Here is a 19,727-nt window from a genome sequence, read left to right as displayed (position 1 = left end):
GATCAATAAAACGGACATAAACTAGCACATGCTACATTACTTATACATCCAGATCAATAAAACGGACATAAATTGGCACATGTTACATTACTTTAACATCAAGATCAATAAAACGGACATAAACTGGCACATGCTACATTACTTNATACAAAGATATTTTCTTTTATTGCGCGCGCGCGCGGACATTTAAGCCTTTGGGGTTGAATTTTTTTAGCGCATATTTGTTTCAAGAGTGTCAGGAAAAATTTTCAAGTGCAATTAATGAAGTTAACATTGATTTACTGTCAAAAAAGTCGCATTTTTTCACAAAAAACGCGCGCGCGCACGCACTTTTGCTCAGATTCCTTCAAAACCAAAAAATGCACGTAATATACATAATTCTGAGTTTGCATGCAAAAAATCAGCCTCCTACGACAATTCTAAGTTATGTTTAAACACTGTTTAAATTTTCCGGAGAGTAATACGTTTTGTGGCCCCCCCCCCTTGGTACCGAAATTAGTACCCTATAGTAGTGTTTTCAATATCAAAATAAAATTCATAAAATATCATCTCTATACAAACATGGACTTTTCTGTGATATCGCTTTAAGATGATAGTTTTTTATAAAGAAACATTTACGTAGATAATACAAGTAATCATGCCTTCACGCACCTCTGCCCCTTTAGTAAAAGTAAATTCAACCTATATGAAGCATATAGTCTGACCGCGTCAACCTTGTTGCACAGGCTAGTCCTGTTGATTGTCTGCTTTATTAACCCAATGTCCGTGCAGTATACAGTACAAACTGGGAGCGGAAAGGTTGACCCGGCTCGGAAATTCAAATGTACTACGGCTGCCCGTGCCTTTTAGCCTGACTCTTGCCTGGCCCTACACAGTTTGCTTATTTGAAACATATGCCAGTGACGTCCTGCCAATTGCATGATGCGGTGCGGTTAGATAAGAGCATAACCCTGACTTCTACGGGACAATGGTTGATAGTTTTATTTTGATATTCTATATATATACCCAGCTAACCCAGCTATATATAAAAAGAAACAAACTGTGTAGGGCGAGGGAGGGAGTCCAGAGTTCCTCAAATAGTAATCACCGCCACCCAAATCTGTTTTGCGGCAAGCGCGCTCCTCAATTGGTAATCTCCACCACCACAAATAGTAATCAGCCCAAAAAAGCATAAAATTAAATCGTTTATTTCTTCGAAATAAGACCATATTGACCTCTTTTAATGGCCCTATATATATAATATATATATATATATGTATACATATATATATACTTCGCTTTTTGTCTGTCTGTAAGTATGTCCGTTTCTATCCAATAAACGTCAAAACGGCTGAAGCAATCGGGCCCAAGTTATAACAGTATGACAGTTACATATACGATATATCATCATTTTTGATATTCAATTTATTTATTATTATTATCAGGGTTTGTTTCGTACACAATAGAGGTACAATAGATACAAGCAAAGAAAAGATATGAATAAAAAAATGAATAAACAGATAAATGTTATCATTTGACCCATTCTGACCTTTATAAAGAGAACACAGTGCCTATTCGCCAGTTCTAACCGGCCTGCTAGTGTCAGAAATCCGCCAAAGATTGTTAGAGTCCAAAAGTAAATGAACAACAGCCCCAGCCCTAAATACACAATTTTAGCAGAAAAAAATTAAACCAAATACAATTCAAAGTTTTATTATTAATTTTGATAATTGATCTTAATACGTAATTTAAACATTAATAATATAATTATCAATATTACTTTATCCATCAATAATTACAATTTTTTCAAGATAATTTAGATCATTAAAGTTCGAAGTTTTGTTGATAAATCACAAATTTTGAATGACCAAAAACTTTAGTTAACAATAGAGCTGGGCTAGATCGTTATCACTTTATCAAACCCCGCTTGCTAACTGTTTAGACAAGTTAACGTAACTGTTTTCTTCGTTTGTTATCATTGTTTCCAGTTAATTTTCAAATGCATTAATATGAATTTAAGAACTTTTGTTCATTTCTTGAAATTCTTCAAATTAAAAGAATATATATTTTCACTCAAAAGTCACAAAATGCTTAAAAAAATATGAGTTATTATTAAGCATAAAAAACGCATCTAAGGATTTTTTCATTTTTATTTTGAACTGCATTATATTTACATATCCCTTAGGGAATACGAGATGTGAGGTAAAAGCAAAGTAATAATTTATGCATGTTTATTAATGGAAGACATATGTACTGTCATAATTACTTTTCTACTTCAAAACTTAAAACTTTAATGAAAGGAGGAAACAGAATTCTTTAAGATAACTTAATACGGGGAAAAATATCATTTTGTCAAATAAACCTTGTTAAAAGTTCTTTTTGACAAATTAATTAGCAATCGGTTAAAATGTAATGTATGGATTAAAAAATTTGTATTTTAAAATATAAAATTGTAATTAAATATACTGAAGATTAACCTGTATACCAGCAGAAAATCTCGACACAGGGAAACCCTTCAACAACAAAACTTTTTTCTTATCATAAAATCCGGCTAAGGATCGGAATGTGGATCCGTTTGATCCGCACCATTTTGGCTTTCTGGATCCGGATTTGCAAAAATATGCAGATCCACAGATCCGGATCTAATGGGAAAAATATAACATAACCGTAAAAAAAACTTTTTTCTCTAAATAAAGAGATTATTGAAAGCTTCCTAATCTCTGAATGGTGCACAATATGCAACAACATATAAAGAAATAAAATGATTTAAAAATTTTTCTTTTGTTTAAAACTGCTTGAAAAAATCTTTTTACTTCTAGATCTCCACTTTTCAAAAGGTACCGTCAATGATTTGCACCTGTCAATCTAAAACCGTCACATATCTAAAATTAAAATAAAATCTCAGGATGGAAAAATAATGTGTAAGTCGTATTATAATAATTTATTAAAAAGTTTTCTTTCTTAAACTTAAGGAGTTTAGTTGAGCTGAGAGTACAGTATTGTACAGACGTTTTTTATAATTCATTTGAGACCCATAAGACGTTTTTACAGTGAAAAATTGTTCAGCAAAAGAGCAAAAATTCCTTGGCGCCCCCCTGTCCTGCAGGAGGTGGGCGGCATTCCTGCTGCAGGTGGTGGCGCGGCACGTCTGCCCTGCCCTTTAAGTTGTTAAACTTGACAAGAATAAGCGATCAGCATCAGTTTATTTATGTTACTAAAATTCGATTATTTTAGGTGGTTCTGAAGCTACGCAAAAATAGAAATAGCTTTTCTGAAGCTCGGTGGTAAAAAAGCTATAAGCTGTTTTGTTTCCTGGCATTAAAGCTCCGATTAGGAAGCTGATAATGTTGGTGATTGAAGTTATAGTTATTGATACCGCAGCATCTTGATATGTCAAGGACATCCTAAAATAAACAATCAAGAAAATAGGATTACCTAAACGAAGGATGGCTTATCGCCGTTACAATTCCCTCCTTATTCCTCAGACCAATCTCTAAAACTGAAGATCTTAGCTTGGTTTAACAAATCTCAATTTGGTGGGTTGACTTTTATAGGGAGAATTCCAGGCAAAGCTGGGTTCTCAAGATAGTATTTATGTTTGTATGTATGTAATATGTATGGTATATCAAAACTCGGGAACCCATTGCCAGATTGGCTTCAAATTTGGATTGGGGAACTCGGTTAAAGGGATTGACCGGCTATGTAAGGTAGTTGAACTGAATATGCAGTGTTGTGGAAAACTTCTTTCGGATTCACTTGAGACAAATAAAACTTTTTAAAGATTTGTAAATCCTGAGTTAATTAATAGTACGTATAATTACAGTTAGTCAATTTACATTTGGTCAACCCTACAGTTAATCACCTTTCAAAGTACGAAACATCATCTGGTACATTTTATCCGACTACATTTGGCCAACCCTACAGTTAATCACCTTTCAAAGTACGAAACATCATCTGGTACATTTTATCCGACTACATTTGGTCAACCCTACAGTTAATCACCTTTCACAGTACCAAACATCAACTGGTACATTTTATCCCACTACATTTAGTCAAACGTGTTACAAATGCTGATTTACATGGTCAAGTTTTATTAACTTTCTACACTTAATTATTCCAATACGTAAATTTACACTGCTACAAATATTAATTAACATAATTGTCTAATTTTTATGATAGATGAATGAATTATTATCTTATCTTAATTTGTGCGCCAATGTTCGCGGATCCGTGATCAGAATTCCGTTGCGCGGAACTGTTCTTGTATTGCGCTGAATTGTGCGGAATTGGGCGAAAATTACAGGGCCTGCAATTCCACCCAAGTAAAATCCACTTGCGAATTTGATACCCTAGTGTTAATGTTCAAGGAAATCGTTTTTTTTTTAAATCTCTTAAAGTTGACCGAATAAAGATTGACCAAATGTAGATATGACAAAATTAAAATTGACCCAATGAATGAACTCCAAAAAAAAACTATACCAGATATTCCCGGGAAGTGTTGAATTTGTTACAGTCTAGGTTGGTTTACTGTTTACCTCGTGACAACATCGTTTCCTTCAGTTCTCCACCAAGAGGAGAGCATGACGAAGGTATCATCAACTCCAATACCAATCAACAAAAAGATCGAAACAAGATTGATCGCCTGGAAAACATTGATTATAATATTTTTGACCACAAACTCAAGTTTTCTAATGCCTATATCTTTGCAATCTGATGGTGCAAACCTTTGATATTTCAATCTCAGATTATTTGATCTAACAGAGCTAATAATTTGATTTATCAAGGTCTACGACAATATTGGGTTGACAAGATATAGGGATTGGAAAACGAATCAATTTCTTTAAGGATTCGGATCTGGAATTTTGAAAAATGGAACAAAATTTCAGCAATTTACGTTTTTTACATGAATATTTTTTATTTCTCCATGAAAACATTGAAGAAAGAAATAGAAAAAACCAAATAAATACTTTAAATTATGTGAGTTAATATAACTCGTAATTTGATATATTATATAAATATTCAATCTGGATAAAATGGATTTTAGGCATTAAATTCTGAGCACTACAATGGACGACCAGATGACGAACATGTCTCCGACTCTAGCAGCCAAACTATTATCCCGAAAAGTATGTTATTAGTACGTAAGGCCCTTGTTCATGAAAGAAACATACTCTGGTGACTAATGATTCCAATATAAAATATGGTTTTAAATAAATAGTGGATATATGCATGGATGTATGTACTATGTATTGTTAAATGTTAATAGAATTTAAAGATAGGGGTTTTGTGGATGAATGGATATCAGATTGATTGTTAGATGAAATTACAGAAGATGGATGTTTTACAAATGAAAATAATCATTTTTGTTGTTTAGAAGTAAATATCATTAGTCTAACATTTTTGTTTATAATGAAGACACACTTCGAAAAATGCTTCTTCTCCGACTCTGTAAACAGACTCTGGAACCTTCCTTAACTTCATCCAATTGATTATCCACCTCTATTATTGAAGGAGTTTGTAATTGATCCATTTAATCTTGTTATTTCACCAATCAATTATTTTATTATGATATTTCAATCTTGTAAATAAGATTTGTTATGATTTTTGAAGAGAGGAAATTTTGTAAAAGTAATGATTTCCATGAATTAAGTTTTTAGATAATAATGAGGAACACTAAACCTTGATGTTAACCCGTATACAGGGTGCGGATTCTGAATCTATGCGTAGCCTAAATAGACTTAGGATATAAATGCATGTTCATAGTCTACTTTTTCAAGACCAACTAATTGAAAATAATTAGAACAATAACTTATATAGTTTGTGTCCTAGAAAGGGTTAAAAAGGCCAAAAAAGGGTAAAAAAGTGAAAATATTTTTTTTTGTTTTTTTAATAAATATCAAAGTGTGACACATGTTTCTACGTCCAATTTAGGCTGTTTTAGATTTTATTTACACAGACCGAAGTTTTTGACGCTCTGCCCTACCCTATGCATTAAAAAAAAATTTCACAAAAAATCCTTTAAATTTATTTCATTTATCATAGATTTGTTATTGTTTTGTTGCCGAAATACATATAATTATTATATATATTCATTAAAAGTCACAAAATTTCACGGTGATAGTATCAAAAATGCGAGTGCAAGGACAAAAAAAAATAGGGTTAACAGACTAGAAAGACCAGTAGACTTCAGGGGACTGCAAAGTTACTGACTACAGATGACTTTGAGACAGCATGAAATACAGAATAGTCAAGAAGATGAAAGATATGAAGACGAAGTTTAAATTGCAATTTTGCATTTATTTATGATAATTTGTTTTACTGTGAATGATGGTTTTAAAAGTCAGTAAAAGTCAGTGTCATGTTTTTACGAGAAAAAAAAGAGGATTGGAAGCTGAATACGACCAAAATTTTAATTTCTCAAAAAAAAATAAGAAAATTATAAAAAATAATTCTGTTGAATAATTAATAATTAATAAGTAATGTAGACAATTAAATTCCCGAAAAAATAATTATAAAATCCGCAAATCAGTTGCTTTGGATTCTGGACCCATAGAAGACCTAGTCATCTTCCTCACCTTTTATTCACTCGTTATTTATTGTGTATTGATATCTAGAAGCAATAAATGTACTTCTAAAGTGGTAACTCTAAACAGCAAATAAACCATAATCGAATACACAGCCAACTGGTCAGAAACAGCTCAAGAATTGGACGAGGATGACAATCTCAAGCTTAAACTTCTTATCCACTAATTCACTTATCCTTCATCCTACAATTAGCTACTCCTGGAGCTTATAAGCTAAACCTCAGCTACTCCTGGAGCTAATAAGCTAAACCTCAGCTACTCCTGGAGCTAATAAGCTAAACCTCAGCTACTCCTGGAGCTAATAAACTAAACCTCAGCTACTCCTGGAGCTAATAAGCTAAACCTCAGCTAATCCTGGAGCTAATAAGCTAAACCTCAGCTACTCCCGGACAAAATAAGCTGAACCTCCTAAGCTAAACCTCAGCTACTCCTGGACAAAATAAACTAAACCTCCTGGAGCTAATAAGCTAAACCTCAGCTACTCCTGGACAAAATAAGCTAAACCTCCTGGAGCTCAGCTACTCCTGGAGCTAATAAGCTAAACCTCTGCTACTCCTGGAGCTAATAAGCTAAACCTCAGCTACTCTTGAAGCTAATAAGCTAAACCTCTGCTACTCCCTGGAGCTAATAAGCTAAACTTCAGCCCTCCAGAAGTTGATCAGCTACACAGCTAGCAACTACAGGAGCTAATTAGCTTAACAGCTACTCCTGGAGCTAATCAGCTACTTCTGGAGCTACCAAGAAACTCAGCTGCCATCTTTAGTCTACTGATAGATATTCTGGACGCCAGTATCTACAGGTTAAATCTATGCCTGCCTAGCCTTCATTACCACTGATCTCTTCAAATGGCCACTTGCCAGCCTAACACAATGTGGATCAAGACGTGGGGAGGGGGCAGATCAGAAATTCACAAACAGCTAGTTGGGAATATTGATCAATCATCACCAGAACTCCTTCTACTCCTTTTTCGTAAACAAGGAGATAATTATCAGTCTTGACTCTCTCAATGCTCGAGACTAAGGGCGCACTTCTGTAGAGGATGAACTCCCCGAAAGAAGATTATGAAATCCGCAAATCAGTAGTTTCGGATCCTGGGACCAGAGAAGACCTACTTATCTTCCTCTCCTTTAATACACTCGTTATTTATCACGTATTTATATCTAGAAGCAATAAATGTACTTCTAAAGTATCCTTTTTCAGTTTTACTGACCTGCCATTTTAGTCCACAATAAAGAGCCAGTCCGTAAGCAGATAGCCCAGATAAGATGGAAACTGCCAAACCCAATACTAGAATAGAATAGACTATACCAAACCCAATACTAGAATAGAATAGACTATACCAAACCCAATACTAGAATAGAATAGACTATCCCAAACCCAATACTAGAATAGAATAGACTATACCAAACCCAATACTAGAATAGAATAGACTATACCAAACCCAATACTAGAATAGAACCAAACCCAATACTAGAATAGAATAGACTATACCAAACCCAATACTAAATAAGAATAGACTTTATCATACCCAATACTAGAATAATAGACAATGCCAAACCCAATACTAGAATAGACAATGACAATCCCAATACTATAGAATAGAATAGACATTGCCAAACCCAATACTAGAATAGAATAGACAATGCCAAACCAAATACTGGAATAGACAATACCAAACCCAATAATAGAATAGAATAGACTATCCCAAACCCAATACTAGAGTAGAATAAACAATGTCGAACCGAAAACTGGAATAGACAATGCCAAACCCAATACTAGAATAGAATAGACAATGCCGAACCCAATACTAGAATAGAATAGACAATGTCAAACCCAATACTAGAATAGAATAGACAATGCCAAACCTATTACTGGAATAGACAATGCCAAACCAATACTGAAATACAATATAGTCAATTCCAAACCCAATACTAGAATAGAATAGACAATGCCAAACCAAATACTGGAATAGACAATGCCAAACCTATTACTGGAATAGACAATGCCAAACCCAATACTGAAATACAATAGACAATGTCAAACCCAATACTAGAATAGAATAGACAATGCCAAACCGAAAACTGGAATAGACAATGCCAAACCTATTACTGGAATAGACAATGCCAAACCCAATACTGAAATACAATATAGTCAATTCCAAACTGATTTAATTCTCAATATTTACGTCTTAATTTGAAGTAATTAAATCTCATTGTAAAAAAAAACATGGACTATGTTAAATATGAAAAAATTTGCTTTGTTAAATTTTAAACTGAGCAAAATTTAAACTTCATTATATTTGCAAATTTAAAACGAATAGAGAAATATTTGCTATTTTAGACGCTCGGAATTGTTCTCAATTTTGAGAACAATTCTTAAACAATTCTTTTGATTCCAGATTTTGTTTAACACAAGTTTCTCTCCTAAATGTTGCGAAAAAAAACCAAATTTAGTTATTAAAAATTTGGATCTAATAACGAGAAGCAGTTTAGCTAGATATGGCTAGTCAAGAGGCTGAGTTCAACAAATTTGAGCCGCGGTTTTAACAGGGTTGGTTCCACTTGAAATTGTATTCAGTTGGCGCTCAATTGGAACCGGTTTCTGGCGGATCAGCGTCGCTGTTTAAATTCTTAAAATTCGGCCTCAGGAAACCTAACAAGTTTTGTCTCAGTCAACAGGATTGCTGAATTACATAAAACGAAGTTAAACGAGTCTTAGCGAGCTCAACTGTTTCTCTTTTATTAAAAAATTTCCGACTTTAAGATTGTTTAATATTTAGTTCGTTTTACCTCCCATGAAAGGTTTGGAACGGACCCAATCAGTCGAGAGACAATTGTACACAGAGAACGCCAAAACTAATAAGACTTAAATCAATCTGAAGTTAGAGTAAGGAGTTATAGGATGCAATTAGAAACAAACGTATGAATATAATGGTGAAATCTATAAAATAATTTTTCAGATTATGAGAAAATATTTACAACAAACAGGGATGTCTACAGAATTTTTTTCTAGAGGCGTGGACAAACTTGATAAATAAATGGGGTTATTGGCTTTAAAAGTTGTTTTCGATGGGGGGGGGGCCTCCCCCTCCATTATACTCTCTTGACGAAATTATGCTGAACTAAAAATATATGTGAGGAAAAAAAACATTTTCAGGGTCATGTCGTCTTGAAATTCTTTAAAAAAAATATTCAAGGATTTAATTACGATTTTTACCCTCTAGATCATTTCAAATGATTGAGTAAAGAAAGAAACAATTGTACTGCGACAGGAAGCCTTGAAAGAAAGACTGAATCAAATTATGATTATCATAATTATTATTACTATCCCATAATTATTATTACTTTCCCATAATTCCGTATAATTATTGAGCCCAATAAAATTTATAAGATTTTTTAACTCCAAGCTTATCTGTTTATTTAGAATATTTTGGATACAAACAATTATTTTAAATAATATAGTTGAAGGAAATATCATGTTATATAAAAAAAGTGAAACATAATTACCTAAATCACGAAACTTATTTTAAATAAACTAGTTGGAGGAAATATAATTTTCTTTCAAAACATAATTACCTAGAATAACTGTGATGGGGACTTTATCCACTACACTGTCAATATTGAGGCTTAGTTCCCGTTGAATAGATTGGTCTGTTATTGCGTACACCTATTTAAAATATAAGAAAAAAATTAATATCCAAATTTCTAAATAATGGGCGGCTAAAAAATACAAAAATTGCTACTGCTGGATTCATTTCCTAAATAGACTTCTTTTTTCCAGTATCTTCAAATACAGATTAGACTGCATTAAGCAAGAAAATAATATTAAAAATAGTTCAATCTTTAAAATCCGATTACAAACAAGTCTGTAGACCCTTGTACAAAAATTTTAGATCTACAAGCCTAAAATTGGGCTCATTGAATCGGAAATTGTATGTATATCCCTGAATAAAAAAAAATGTTATACTTTTCCAAGATTTAACAATTATTATTCTAGACTCCAACAAAATTAAGCAATTTGGAGTAATAATAATACCAATACCTATCTAAAAATAATTAAAGCTAAGAACTTATTTTTTAAAAATCCATAGCAAATAACTATGGGTGTGTACATAAGTAAATATACACGTACATAAATAACTATGGGTGTGTACATAAATAAATAATTTTCTGTTAAAATTTTAAAAAATTTCAAAATAATAAGCTCATTCTACTGACCTTTATATGGATGAATTGGATCGAGTTTGCGTACATTTTTGCAACCTATTAGAGGCAGATCTTTGAAAAAAAAACCTGGTTAGGGAAGGTACAGACGGCATAGTAAATTGTGATTGCTTATTTGTAATATCTCATGCTTTGTAGTTAAATGAAAATATGAAATAATAATTTTAAGGCCTTAGTTTAAATCGACAACTCAAAAATTGCAATGTAAATTTCAACAGACTTAACATATTTAATTCAATGCATAATTTTGAATGGTACCCTTTCAACATTATGCAAGTATAAAATAAATTTTTTTAAAATAAAAAACCGAGATTCAGAATATTCAGAACTTTTTTTGACTTCAGGAATGTCAGAATATGTTAATAACAGTGAATTAGCCAATTCAATAATAAACAATATCTTTAAGTGATAACAGCATTTTTTAACCGTTATTCGAGAGTTGAAGGGTTAGTTTTCAAACTGAAATAAAAAATTTTAACCGCAGCATATACAGAAAAGAACTCGCGGATTTCTACAGCAGCAGAGACAACGTTTGTTTGTTCAGTAGAAGTGGAAGTTAATCCGAGTAATTTGGCTGTAATCATCTATATCTCTTTCCACATTGACATATATATTTTTTCAGGATTTATCAAATTTTCAAATTTTTTTTTATTTATTTTCATTATTCTTATTATACTCTCAATTTTAACAAGTTGAGAGTAACTCCACCCACCTTCACTTAAACCAAAGTGATTAAATACTAAAGTGGACCAAACTCATTGTTGGAGGACGACATTTTATGTCCCAAGTATTTAAAAATAATATATATATATATAAGTTGGTCTGTACGGAGTGCACAGTACAACAGAAACTGGACGTAAATTAAGATTTAAGAAGTGAATTTTAGCCATTTTACTGCACAATAAATAATTTCAGACATCACAATAATGTCTGAATGCATAATCTGTAAAACAAGGAATGCACAATTTGTGATACCGAAAAATGAAGATCTTCGAAATATATCTCTCGGTCTTCACTTTTGTATTTTGACAGATGTAAGAGTGGTTGAGAACTAAGACATACAGGGTGTCTCACGAAACATGACAATTAATAAATCGTTATTTTTAGTAAAAAAAATCTTTTCCTTCATTATCTTTTACTTTGAAAACAGTTTTAATATAACATGACTCCCATATAATATTTTTATTGATCTTTGGTATCAAACAACTTAACAAAGACATTCTAAACTATTCACCCACTGTCTTGTTTCGACACCCTCCAGGAAAAGATATNAAGGGGGGTAAAATTAGAAGTGCCAGGCAAAATCAATGTAATGCTTAAGCGACTGTAGTATTTACATATAAACTACATGCTAACATACAAATTTTATAGATTTTTAATTATGAAAATTTCGAAGTTCTAATTGAAGACGACATTTACATGGGTCTTAGTCTATTTTTTCTAGTCTTTACTTTCCAAAAGAAATCTTTTCATGCAATTATTTCCAAACCAAATAAAACCTTATGGCTCAACCTGTCGTTGTTGCCTTAGTCTGTTCCACTTTAGTATTTATTCACTTTACACTTACACTCGTTATTTACAACATTGTACAGAAGAAAGTATGAATAAAATCTAATTTATGTCGTAGGGAAATATTTTTAGCTAAAAAGTTTCGAATTTTTGCATAACTTTTACTGAATAAGGATTCTCGGAATTTGTAAATTTATTCAACTATAAACTATTAATAAGAATTGGTATGGAAACATATTTTGTAATGTTTGAGACAAAAATATGCTTATTTCGATTTCATTGATTTAAAATCTGCGAATTCTAATTCAAAAATGTTTTGTCAAAGTCTTATATTGTTAAAAAATGAGACAGTTTATTAAAAGATCTGGCCTGCCTCCGTCCATATTTCTCCTGCTTTTGTTCTCCTAAGCAGAGATGGGCGTGTTAGTTTTTTTTCAATTTATTCATCGATCGTTCGTTAATAACCCAGTTCGTTCAGAAAAAATTGAATTAGTTCGTTCCTATACTAAACCAACGGCCGTTAATATTGTAATTTAAGATAGTTCGATTAAAAATTCCTTCAGTGAAAAACAAATTGATAATTTAAAAGTCCAATAGAAAAAAACGTTCTTTCAATAGAAAAACTATTGTCTTTTCAAGTTCATTCGAACGAACAATTTATAAGTCATTTGTTAACGGTCTGACTGATCCATAAAATTCGAACGATCTCAAACGATTTTGAATAGCTCGTTTTTATTTCAAACGTTTTAAAAAAACTATAGCTTTTTAATTTCTCTGAACGATCCAATTCGTCGTTCATCATTCGTAAACTTTTTGAACAACACAGATCTTACATAAAACGTTTCATTCGATCAAAAAAACAAGATGCCCCTCCCCACCTAGGTGTAGCTCTGTCGAGGATAAAGGTAAGTTTCAGAGCAGATCCACGGATAAGAATACCGTTCTGAACTACAGTTCCACCAATATGAGCAACCAGGGGGTAGGTCTAAAAATACATCTTTAAACAAACTTTATGGCAAAAAAGACTAGTAAATCATTTTACTCTTGCAATGACCTTCTCATCAATCTCATCCTTAGTTTCTCCAGTTCTCCATTCAACTACCAGTACTCCATTAAATTAACCTTGTTTGCTCCAGTTCTCCATTAAACTACCAGTACTCCATTAAAATAACTTTGTTTGCTCCAGTCCTCAATTAAACTACCAGTACTCCATTAAAATAACCTTGTTTGCTCCAGTCCTCCATAAAATTACCAGTACTCCATTAAACTAACCTTGTTTGCCCCGGTTGTCCATTAAACTCATCTTTTTTACTCCAGTACTCCATTAAACTAACCTTGTTTACTCCAGTACTCCAATAATCTCACCTTGTTTACTCCAGTTCTCCATCAAACTAAACTTGTTTGCTCCAGTTCTCCATTAAACTTACCTTGTTTACTCTAGGTCTAAATTAAAATAACATTGTTTACTCCAGTTCTCCTTTAAACTAACCTTGTTTACCCCAGTTCTCCATTAAACTAGCCTTGTTTACTCCAGTTCTCCATTAAACTAGCCTTGTTTACTCCAGTTCTCCATTAAACTAATATTGTTTACTCCAGTTCTCCATTCAACTAACCTTGTTTAATCCACTAATCCATTAAACTAACCTTGTTTACCCCAGTACTACATTCAACTAACCTCGTTTACTCCAGTATTCCATTAAACTAACCTTGTAAACTCCAGTACTCCATCAAACTAACCTTGAATATAAATACTCCAGTAATTAATTAAACAAACCTTATTATTTTCCAAAGACTTCATTAATGGATAAGTAAGATTAACTGAACCCAAAACATCTTTCAACTCCAAAAAACTGTTGTCGATACAAACTCCATTGAACCTGAAAAAAAACTAATAATTTTACAATTTATCACGTAAACTTGAGGTACAATACTTGAAACTCATATTTCTCCTAAAAGTAACCTTTTAATTACTAAATCGAGAGGAATATTTTAGTGTAAAAAGTTTCAAAAGGGAAAACTTGACACTGCAGTTGTCCAATTTTTTATTTTTAGTAATTCTTAATTAAATCTAAATAAAATATTTTAGACCTTCTCTAAATCTTCGTTTTTCCTTTAGATTTAGACGGAAAAAAAGAAAAAATACTGAAAACAGAGACGAAATGTGAGCAGGGTTGTAAGGGATAAATCAAATTAACATTATCAACATAGATATAGAGTATACCCTAATGGGTAACAGTTTTGAGTTTACGGTTACTTGGTTACTTTTCTGGGCCGCTTATTTCCTACTTATTTCCTTCTCGTACCCCAAGTTCTGTTCCGGTGTTTTTGGTATTTTTATTTATTCTCTACCAACCTTTTACTGAGGCAACCTGTTTGTGTGAGGCATGTTATCCGCCCTTACGAATTTGGCGCCTCTCCGCCCTATTTCCTCTTTTCCTAGACTATTTTCAGAATTGTGTGTGACCTTTGTCTTTGGGCTGACCTGAGCCGGCGATTTAAAAAATTCAAGAAAATACGACTCGGGTCTAAGCTGTTGTTGAGCCTTATTTACGGCTCGAGCTTTCGGATTTAAGTTGCTCTAATTTTCAACAGAGTTTAGTTCATAAAACCGGTTTAATTTTGTATTTGGCGGATTTTCATAGTTGGAATTGGCGCATTCCGGGTTTTGATGAGAAGAAGACCCAACATTGAGCCTTATTCTCCACTAAAACCAACCAAGGTCGGTTTTATTTTCATTGGGCTTAACTCCTTAAGTCGAGCCTAAGATCTCGCAGCTGTCAATCACGTGACACAAGCTGTTGTTAGAGTTGGGTCGAAGATTGGGTCTTAAAGTCGGGTTTAAGGAATTACGGCTCGAGTCGAAGTTTTTAAATCGCGGGCTCTGGTTCTACTTCAATCTTATTCTTACTCCTACTCCTTCAGTGCTCGAACAGTTTATCTCGTGTTCAAAAGTGTTTAGGCTTTTTAAAGGCTTTACAAGATGCAAGATGCAAGTTCTATTTTAAAATGCCGTTCTAGACAAGTCTGCTTTCATTCCACAAAAATAAATTTTAACTCTGATCAAAAATATTGACCAAAAGGATTATGCAAAACGGAAAACGGAAATCGGAAAACGATTGTCTAACTGTTTAGAATAATTGTTTTGTATAGAATGCAATTATGAAATAGGATAGGATTTGAATCTTAAGATTCTTATGAAGCCTAAAAACGGGCCTCAAAACCATTTCCTTCAGTACATAGATATAACCATCTGGGATTAACTGTCTATGTTGAGGAAGGTGGAGATAATGTTTACATATTATCTTAATTCTTTTATTTTTCATCTTAGTATTATTAATACATAGGAAGAGATTTGGATCAATTTGCTTTTAATACTTTTTCTAATTTCAGTCACAATATTAATGGTTTAAGCAACATCATTAGAGGTCGAAACTTATAAATGAGGGATTTAGATGAACTAGCTCCGAATTCTACTTATTTTACTTTTTACTTTGATAAGATCATCCGCAACAAAATCAGAGTAGTTTATGAATTATCACCAAATAGCCATTTTGTGAATACGGTTATATTTTAAAAATCAAAACTAAATTTTTATAGATTTTAAAATGTTTGCCACATTTGTAAACAAAATATTAAAAACAAATCATTATTTTAGTTGTCCTAGTTTTTCTTGAAAAAAAAGAGTAAAAGAAACATCCCTAACAACAAATACCAGAAATAAATGCGAGGAAAAACATACTTTTTTCCCAATTTTCCTCCTTGGAAACTTTCTTATATATTTAGTAGTAGAAAAGTGGGGAGACGTGGTGGGGTGGTGCTTGGGGGGTTATATTAACCCTATATATTTCTATTATTACTGGTAGAAAAGAATAAAAATAACCTGGCACAGAGAGTCTCCCAGGTGTACAGTGTCTCATCATGCATAACCTATAAAAGATATTGGTGACGACCTGTAATAGGTTTTTGGAACATAGGGGTCCAATTTCACACCTATCTCAACATTAAACTACAAACCCAGTCGGACTTCATTTTCGTTGCAAGGGTCATAACTCTTGCAATATGCAGTTTGTTCCTTTTGAGAAAGTCAGAGGCAAGGATCCGTGGATAAAAAAGGCCAGAAAAAAATATTATATCCATAAATTTAATCCTAATATAAATATCCGTTTCTAGCATTCCTTTCTTATTTTTTTTTACGACAAAGTTGTTGACCATAAATCCACGTAATGTCGTCTTTACCAACCCTTCCTCTTAGAGAAGTCCAAACCAAAGCAATAGTTCAGAAATTTCTCTGTACTCCCGACAAAAAGAAAAACATCAATTAGTGAAAAATTAAATCCACTAATAACTTTGCAATCCATAGTAATACCACTTAAACTGGGTTTATATTTTCAGAAGTATTTCCAGTAAGCTATCTAATTAAACATTCAAAAACATTTTTACATCGACATTTATCTTACTATATCTGTATTTTTTTTGTAGGTTTGAAATAATGCCTATTTGCCTAATTATTGGCTACTTTGGGTCCGAGTTAGGGAGCCTAATCAACGAACCAACTAGCCAACCTAACATATAATTATCGACGCCCCGCCTAAGTTTCGACTAAAGTGCAGTTGCAATGTAACATTTTTTTTTTTTTTTTTTTTTAAATTTTTGCCCCATTCTTTTTTGTGGTTGTAACTTTTCGATCGCTGTTCAACATTATTTGTTTTTTATCCTGAACTGACAGTCTGCATTTTTCAAAGTTTGGTTGAGATTTCTTCATACCATATTTTAACTTTTCACATAACCTACAACACAAGATAGGACGGATATTACATATTTTTAAAATATCACAAGTTTTGTCACATTCGAGAAACCGGACTTTCTAACTTAAAACATTTACGTACCAAGATCTACAGGTTAATGTCAGTCTTAATCTTACTTAATAGCACTGTAATAATGATGACTCATGAGTTGAAGAATTAGGATTAAATCAAATCTGTTTAATTGTCTAAAGTCTCATGTTTTACTGATAACCCTGGGTTATATACTGACCTGTATTTTTGCTATAGCTTGAACCAGCCTACTCGCTTCGGTCCAGATCTCTTTATTAAAGATATCATTTCCAACCTTGGGAAGTACTGTCATATCACACACCTAGATATTGTACATTGCTTTATAAAAACGTCTAATTTATCATATATTTGGATTTCTGCAAATTAAATCTTTGTCAGGTTAATGAAGGAAATGAAGTAGAGCCAAAGGGCTTTCCAAACATGTATGAAATACTACTGATCACAAATAAGGAAATAAGGTCCGTAACCAGGATTTTCCCAAAAATGTTCAGAATTTTGGTATAAAAACGAGTTATTTTAGCTTGAATTTTATGTTATGTAGGCTAATTTCTAACTTGTCAACACCACTAGTTTTTAAGCTTGAACTTAATGTTACATTGGAAATTCGATTTTCCCTGAATTTGATGCATTGTATGGTTTGTATGGATAAGGAAAATTTTCATAATTTGGTTTTTAGCGCAAATTTTACAAAACTGGAAGATAGAAAATGTTGATAATTTTGATTTTACTACTCACGTTCACTGATTTTGAAAAATTGAATTGCCTGGACAAACTATTAAAAGTTTGTTTCTGTAAAATAAGAATTGATTTTTTAAAACATATTGTGTACATATATTGACGGCAAAAGAGCAACGAACAAGTTCACTCTGAAAATCTTACCCCAGGACAAATATTGAATTGCCTGGACAAACTATTGAAAGTTTGTTTCTGTAAAATAAAAATTGATTTTTTAAAACATATTCTGTATATATATTGACGGCAAAAGAGCAACAAACAAGTTCACTCTGAAAATCTTACCTCAGGACAAATATTTTTCAAAAAAGGTTTAATTTGCTTGGTCTGAGGGAACAGCTTTAGTAAAGAATTGTTCAAAAATAGCATATACATAATACAGTATTCAGGATGATTAAACCTTTAGAAAACTTTAAATGCTAATATCTCAATTTTTCATGAGAAATTTATACCAAGCAACTTATCTAAAAAAAAGAAGGGGGGAGGTGCAAGTTCGTCTTTGCACCCCCCTGGTTAAGGGCCTGAAGGAAATTGAGGGGGGTCCCTGATGGGCAGAGAAGACATCATGTTGGGTTTACTATAAAGATTTAAGGCATCCTGTAATACATAGATACCTCATCAAACATGGTTATCATAAAATACAGTAATTTTTTGTTTTTACTTAATGTAAATATTTTTAATTTACTAAGATAAGCATTAACAAAACTAAAATTATAAATAAAGGTCTGAACCACCAAATATAATAATAAACATAATATATTTATATATTATGTATAAATGTTAGCTATAGCTGGTCAAACAGCTGGACCGAATTGGCTGACATTTTTTGAGGAATTTAATTTTTTAAATGGATTTTTTTTCAAAATTCGATTTTTTTAATACATTCCTCGGGCAACGCCAGACACTTCAGGAAGTGTTCTATAGTTTAGAAATGTAGGTCGATATTTAAAATACCGATGAGAGGATATTTTAATCTATGACCTGAGGTAGAACTGTCTCAGCACCTCTAACATATCTAAAATGTTAAATATTGACAAGATCAAATATCTAAATTTTTAGGACTAAGTTTTAATTCCGTATTCCAAATAATTCTATTAGAAGAGATTCTGCAAATGAGAAAAAAAACTAATTAATGCCCCGGTAACCAGACAAATGTGAAGTAATATTTTTTTTCTTCTATAAACTGTTCTGACTGTTTTTTTTCTATAAACCGCTGAACAAAATTTTGCAGGAAAAAAAATGTCAACTTTTATTATTTTTCAAATGCAGCATTGTCAATAAAAAAAATCTGCGAAAATTTGAAAAAGATTAAAATGGCGACTTTCAATGTTCAAAGCTAAATTTTGCATTCATTTTATTCTTAAATTTTTCTAGAATTCTTGTTAATGCGTCGCGCCCTAAAACTTAAAAGCTTAGTGCTATTTCTTTATAGTTAAGAAATACCGCAAGTATTTTCAAATTTGTAACTGATATTTCTGATGATGTCTAAAAATATTTAGTATTGTGAATCTCGGGATTAACCATTTATCTCAATCTTATGAAGATATGCGGATTAATTTAACTCCTGTTCGATATACAATGACCCTGCAGAAAGACTAATTCGCAAACCAAAGTATTTAAAATTAGACATATATTTGAAGATAAATATACTACGCAAATTAAAAAACCTTAGCGATTGAAATCAAATAAAAAAGAGAAAAGGAAGACGACAATCATTTCGCTGTTTTTCTGTAACCACCGTGTGTAAAATATGTAAAAATTGTTTTATAAACGAAGTCAGAGATATCAGTATGTAACCTTTATGTAAAAAATTCTCAAAATTTAATAAGTTCAGAACAAGTTTTCTAAAGATGTGAAAAATTCTC

General features: G+C 32.3%; 1 protein-coding gene across 1 annotated transcript; it reads right to left on the bottom strand.

Annotated features, from left to right (window-relative positions):
* Nucleotides 1–826: 826 nt before the first annotated feature.
* LOC111698156 (patched domain-containing protein 3) lies at nt 827–18,948 on the bottom strand. Its single transcript, XM_023468414.1, has 15 exons — nt 18,844–18,948; nt 17,330–17,431; nt 16,176–16,222; nt 14,070–14,172; nt 13,174–13,280; nt 12,669–12,699; nt 10,781–10,825; nt 10,139–10,229; nt 9,353–9,418; nt 7,774–7,850; nt 4,515–4,621; nt 3,292–3,383; nt 2,457–2,492; nt 1,519–1,638; nt 827–867 (listed from the first exon to the last, which is right to left on the bottom strand). The coding sequence occupies exons 2-15, from the start codon at nt 17,420–17,422 to the stop codon at nt 827–829; spliced, it is 1,056 nt and encodes a 351-aa protein (XP_023324182.1). The 5' UTR covers nt 17,423–17,431; nt 18,844–18,948.
* Nucleotides 18,949–19,727: the final 779 nt, after the last annotated feature.

This window comes from Eurytemora carolleeae, unplaced genomic scaffold, assembly GCF_000591075.1.
Source record: "Eurytemora carolleeae unplaced genomic scaffold, Eaff_2.0 scaffold21, whole genome shotgun sequence".
NCBI classification, from domain to species: domain Eukaryota; kingdom Metazoa; phylum Arthropoda; class Copepoda; order Calanoida; family Temoridae; genus Eurytemora; species Eurytemora carolleeae.
The sequence above is the reverse complement of the archived record's forward strand: the minus strand, read 5'-3'. Positions and strand labels throughout refer to the sequence as shown.

Bases quoted from the DNA above. Each gene is read 5' to 3' on its own strand.
- LOC111698156 (XM_023468414.1), bottom strand. From the start codon at position 17,422: ATGACAGTACTTCCCAAGGTTGGAAATGATATCTTTAATAAAGAGATC. The intron at 4,622-7,773 runs GTCAGTAAAACT...AATGTTTTCCAG, and splicing joins ATTGTGGACTAAAATGGCAG to GCGATCAATCTTGTTTCGAT. The intron at 1,639-2,456 runs GTTAATCTTCAG...TTGTGTATTTAG, and splicing joins GATTTTCTGCTGGTATACAG to GGCTGGGGCTGTTGTTCATT.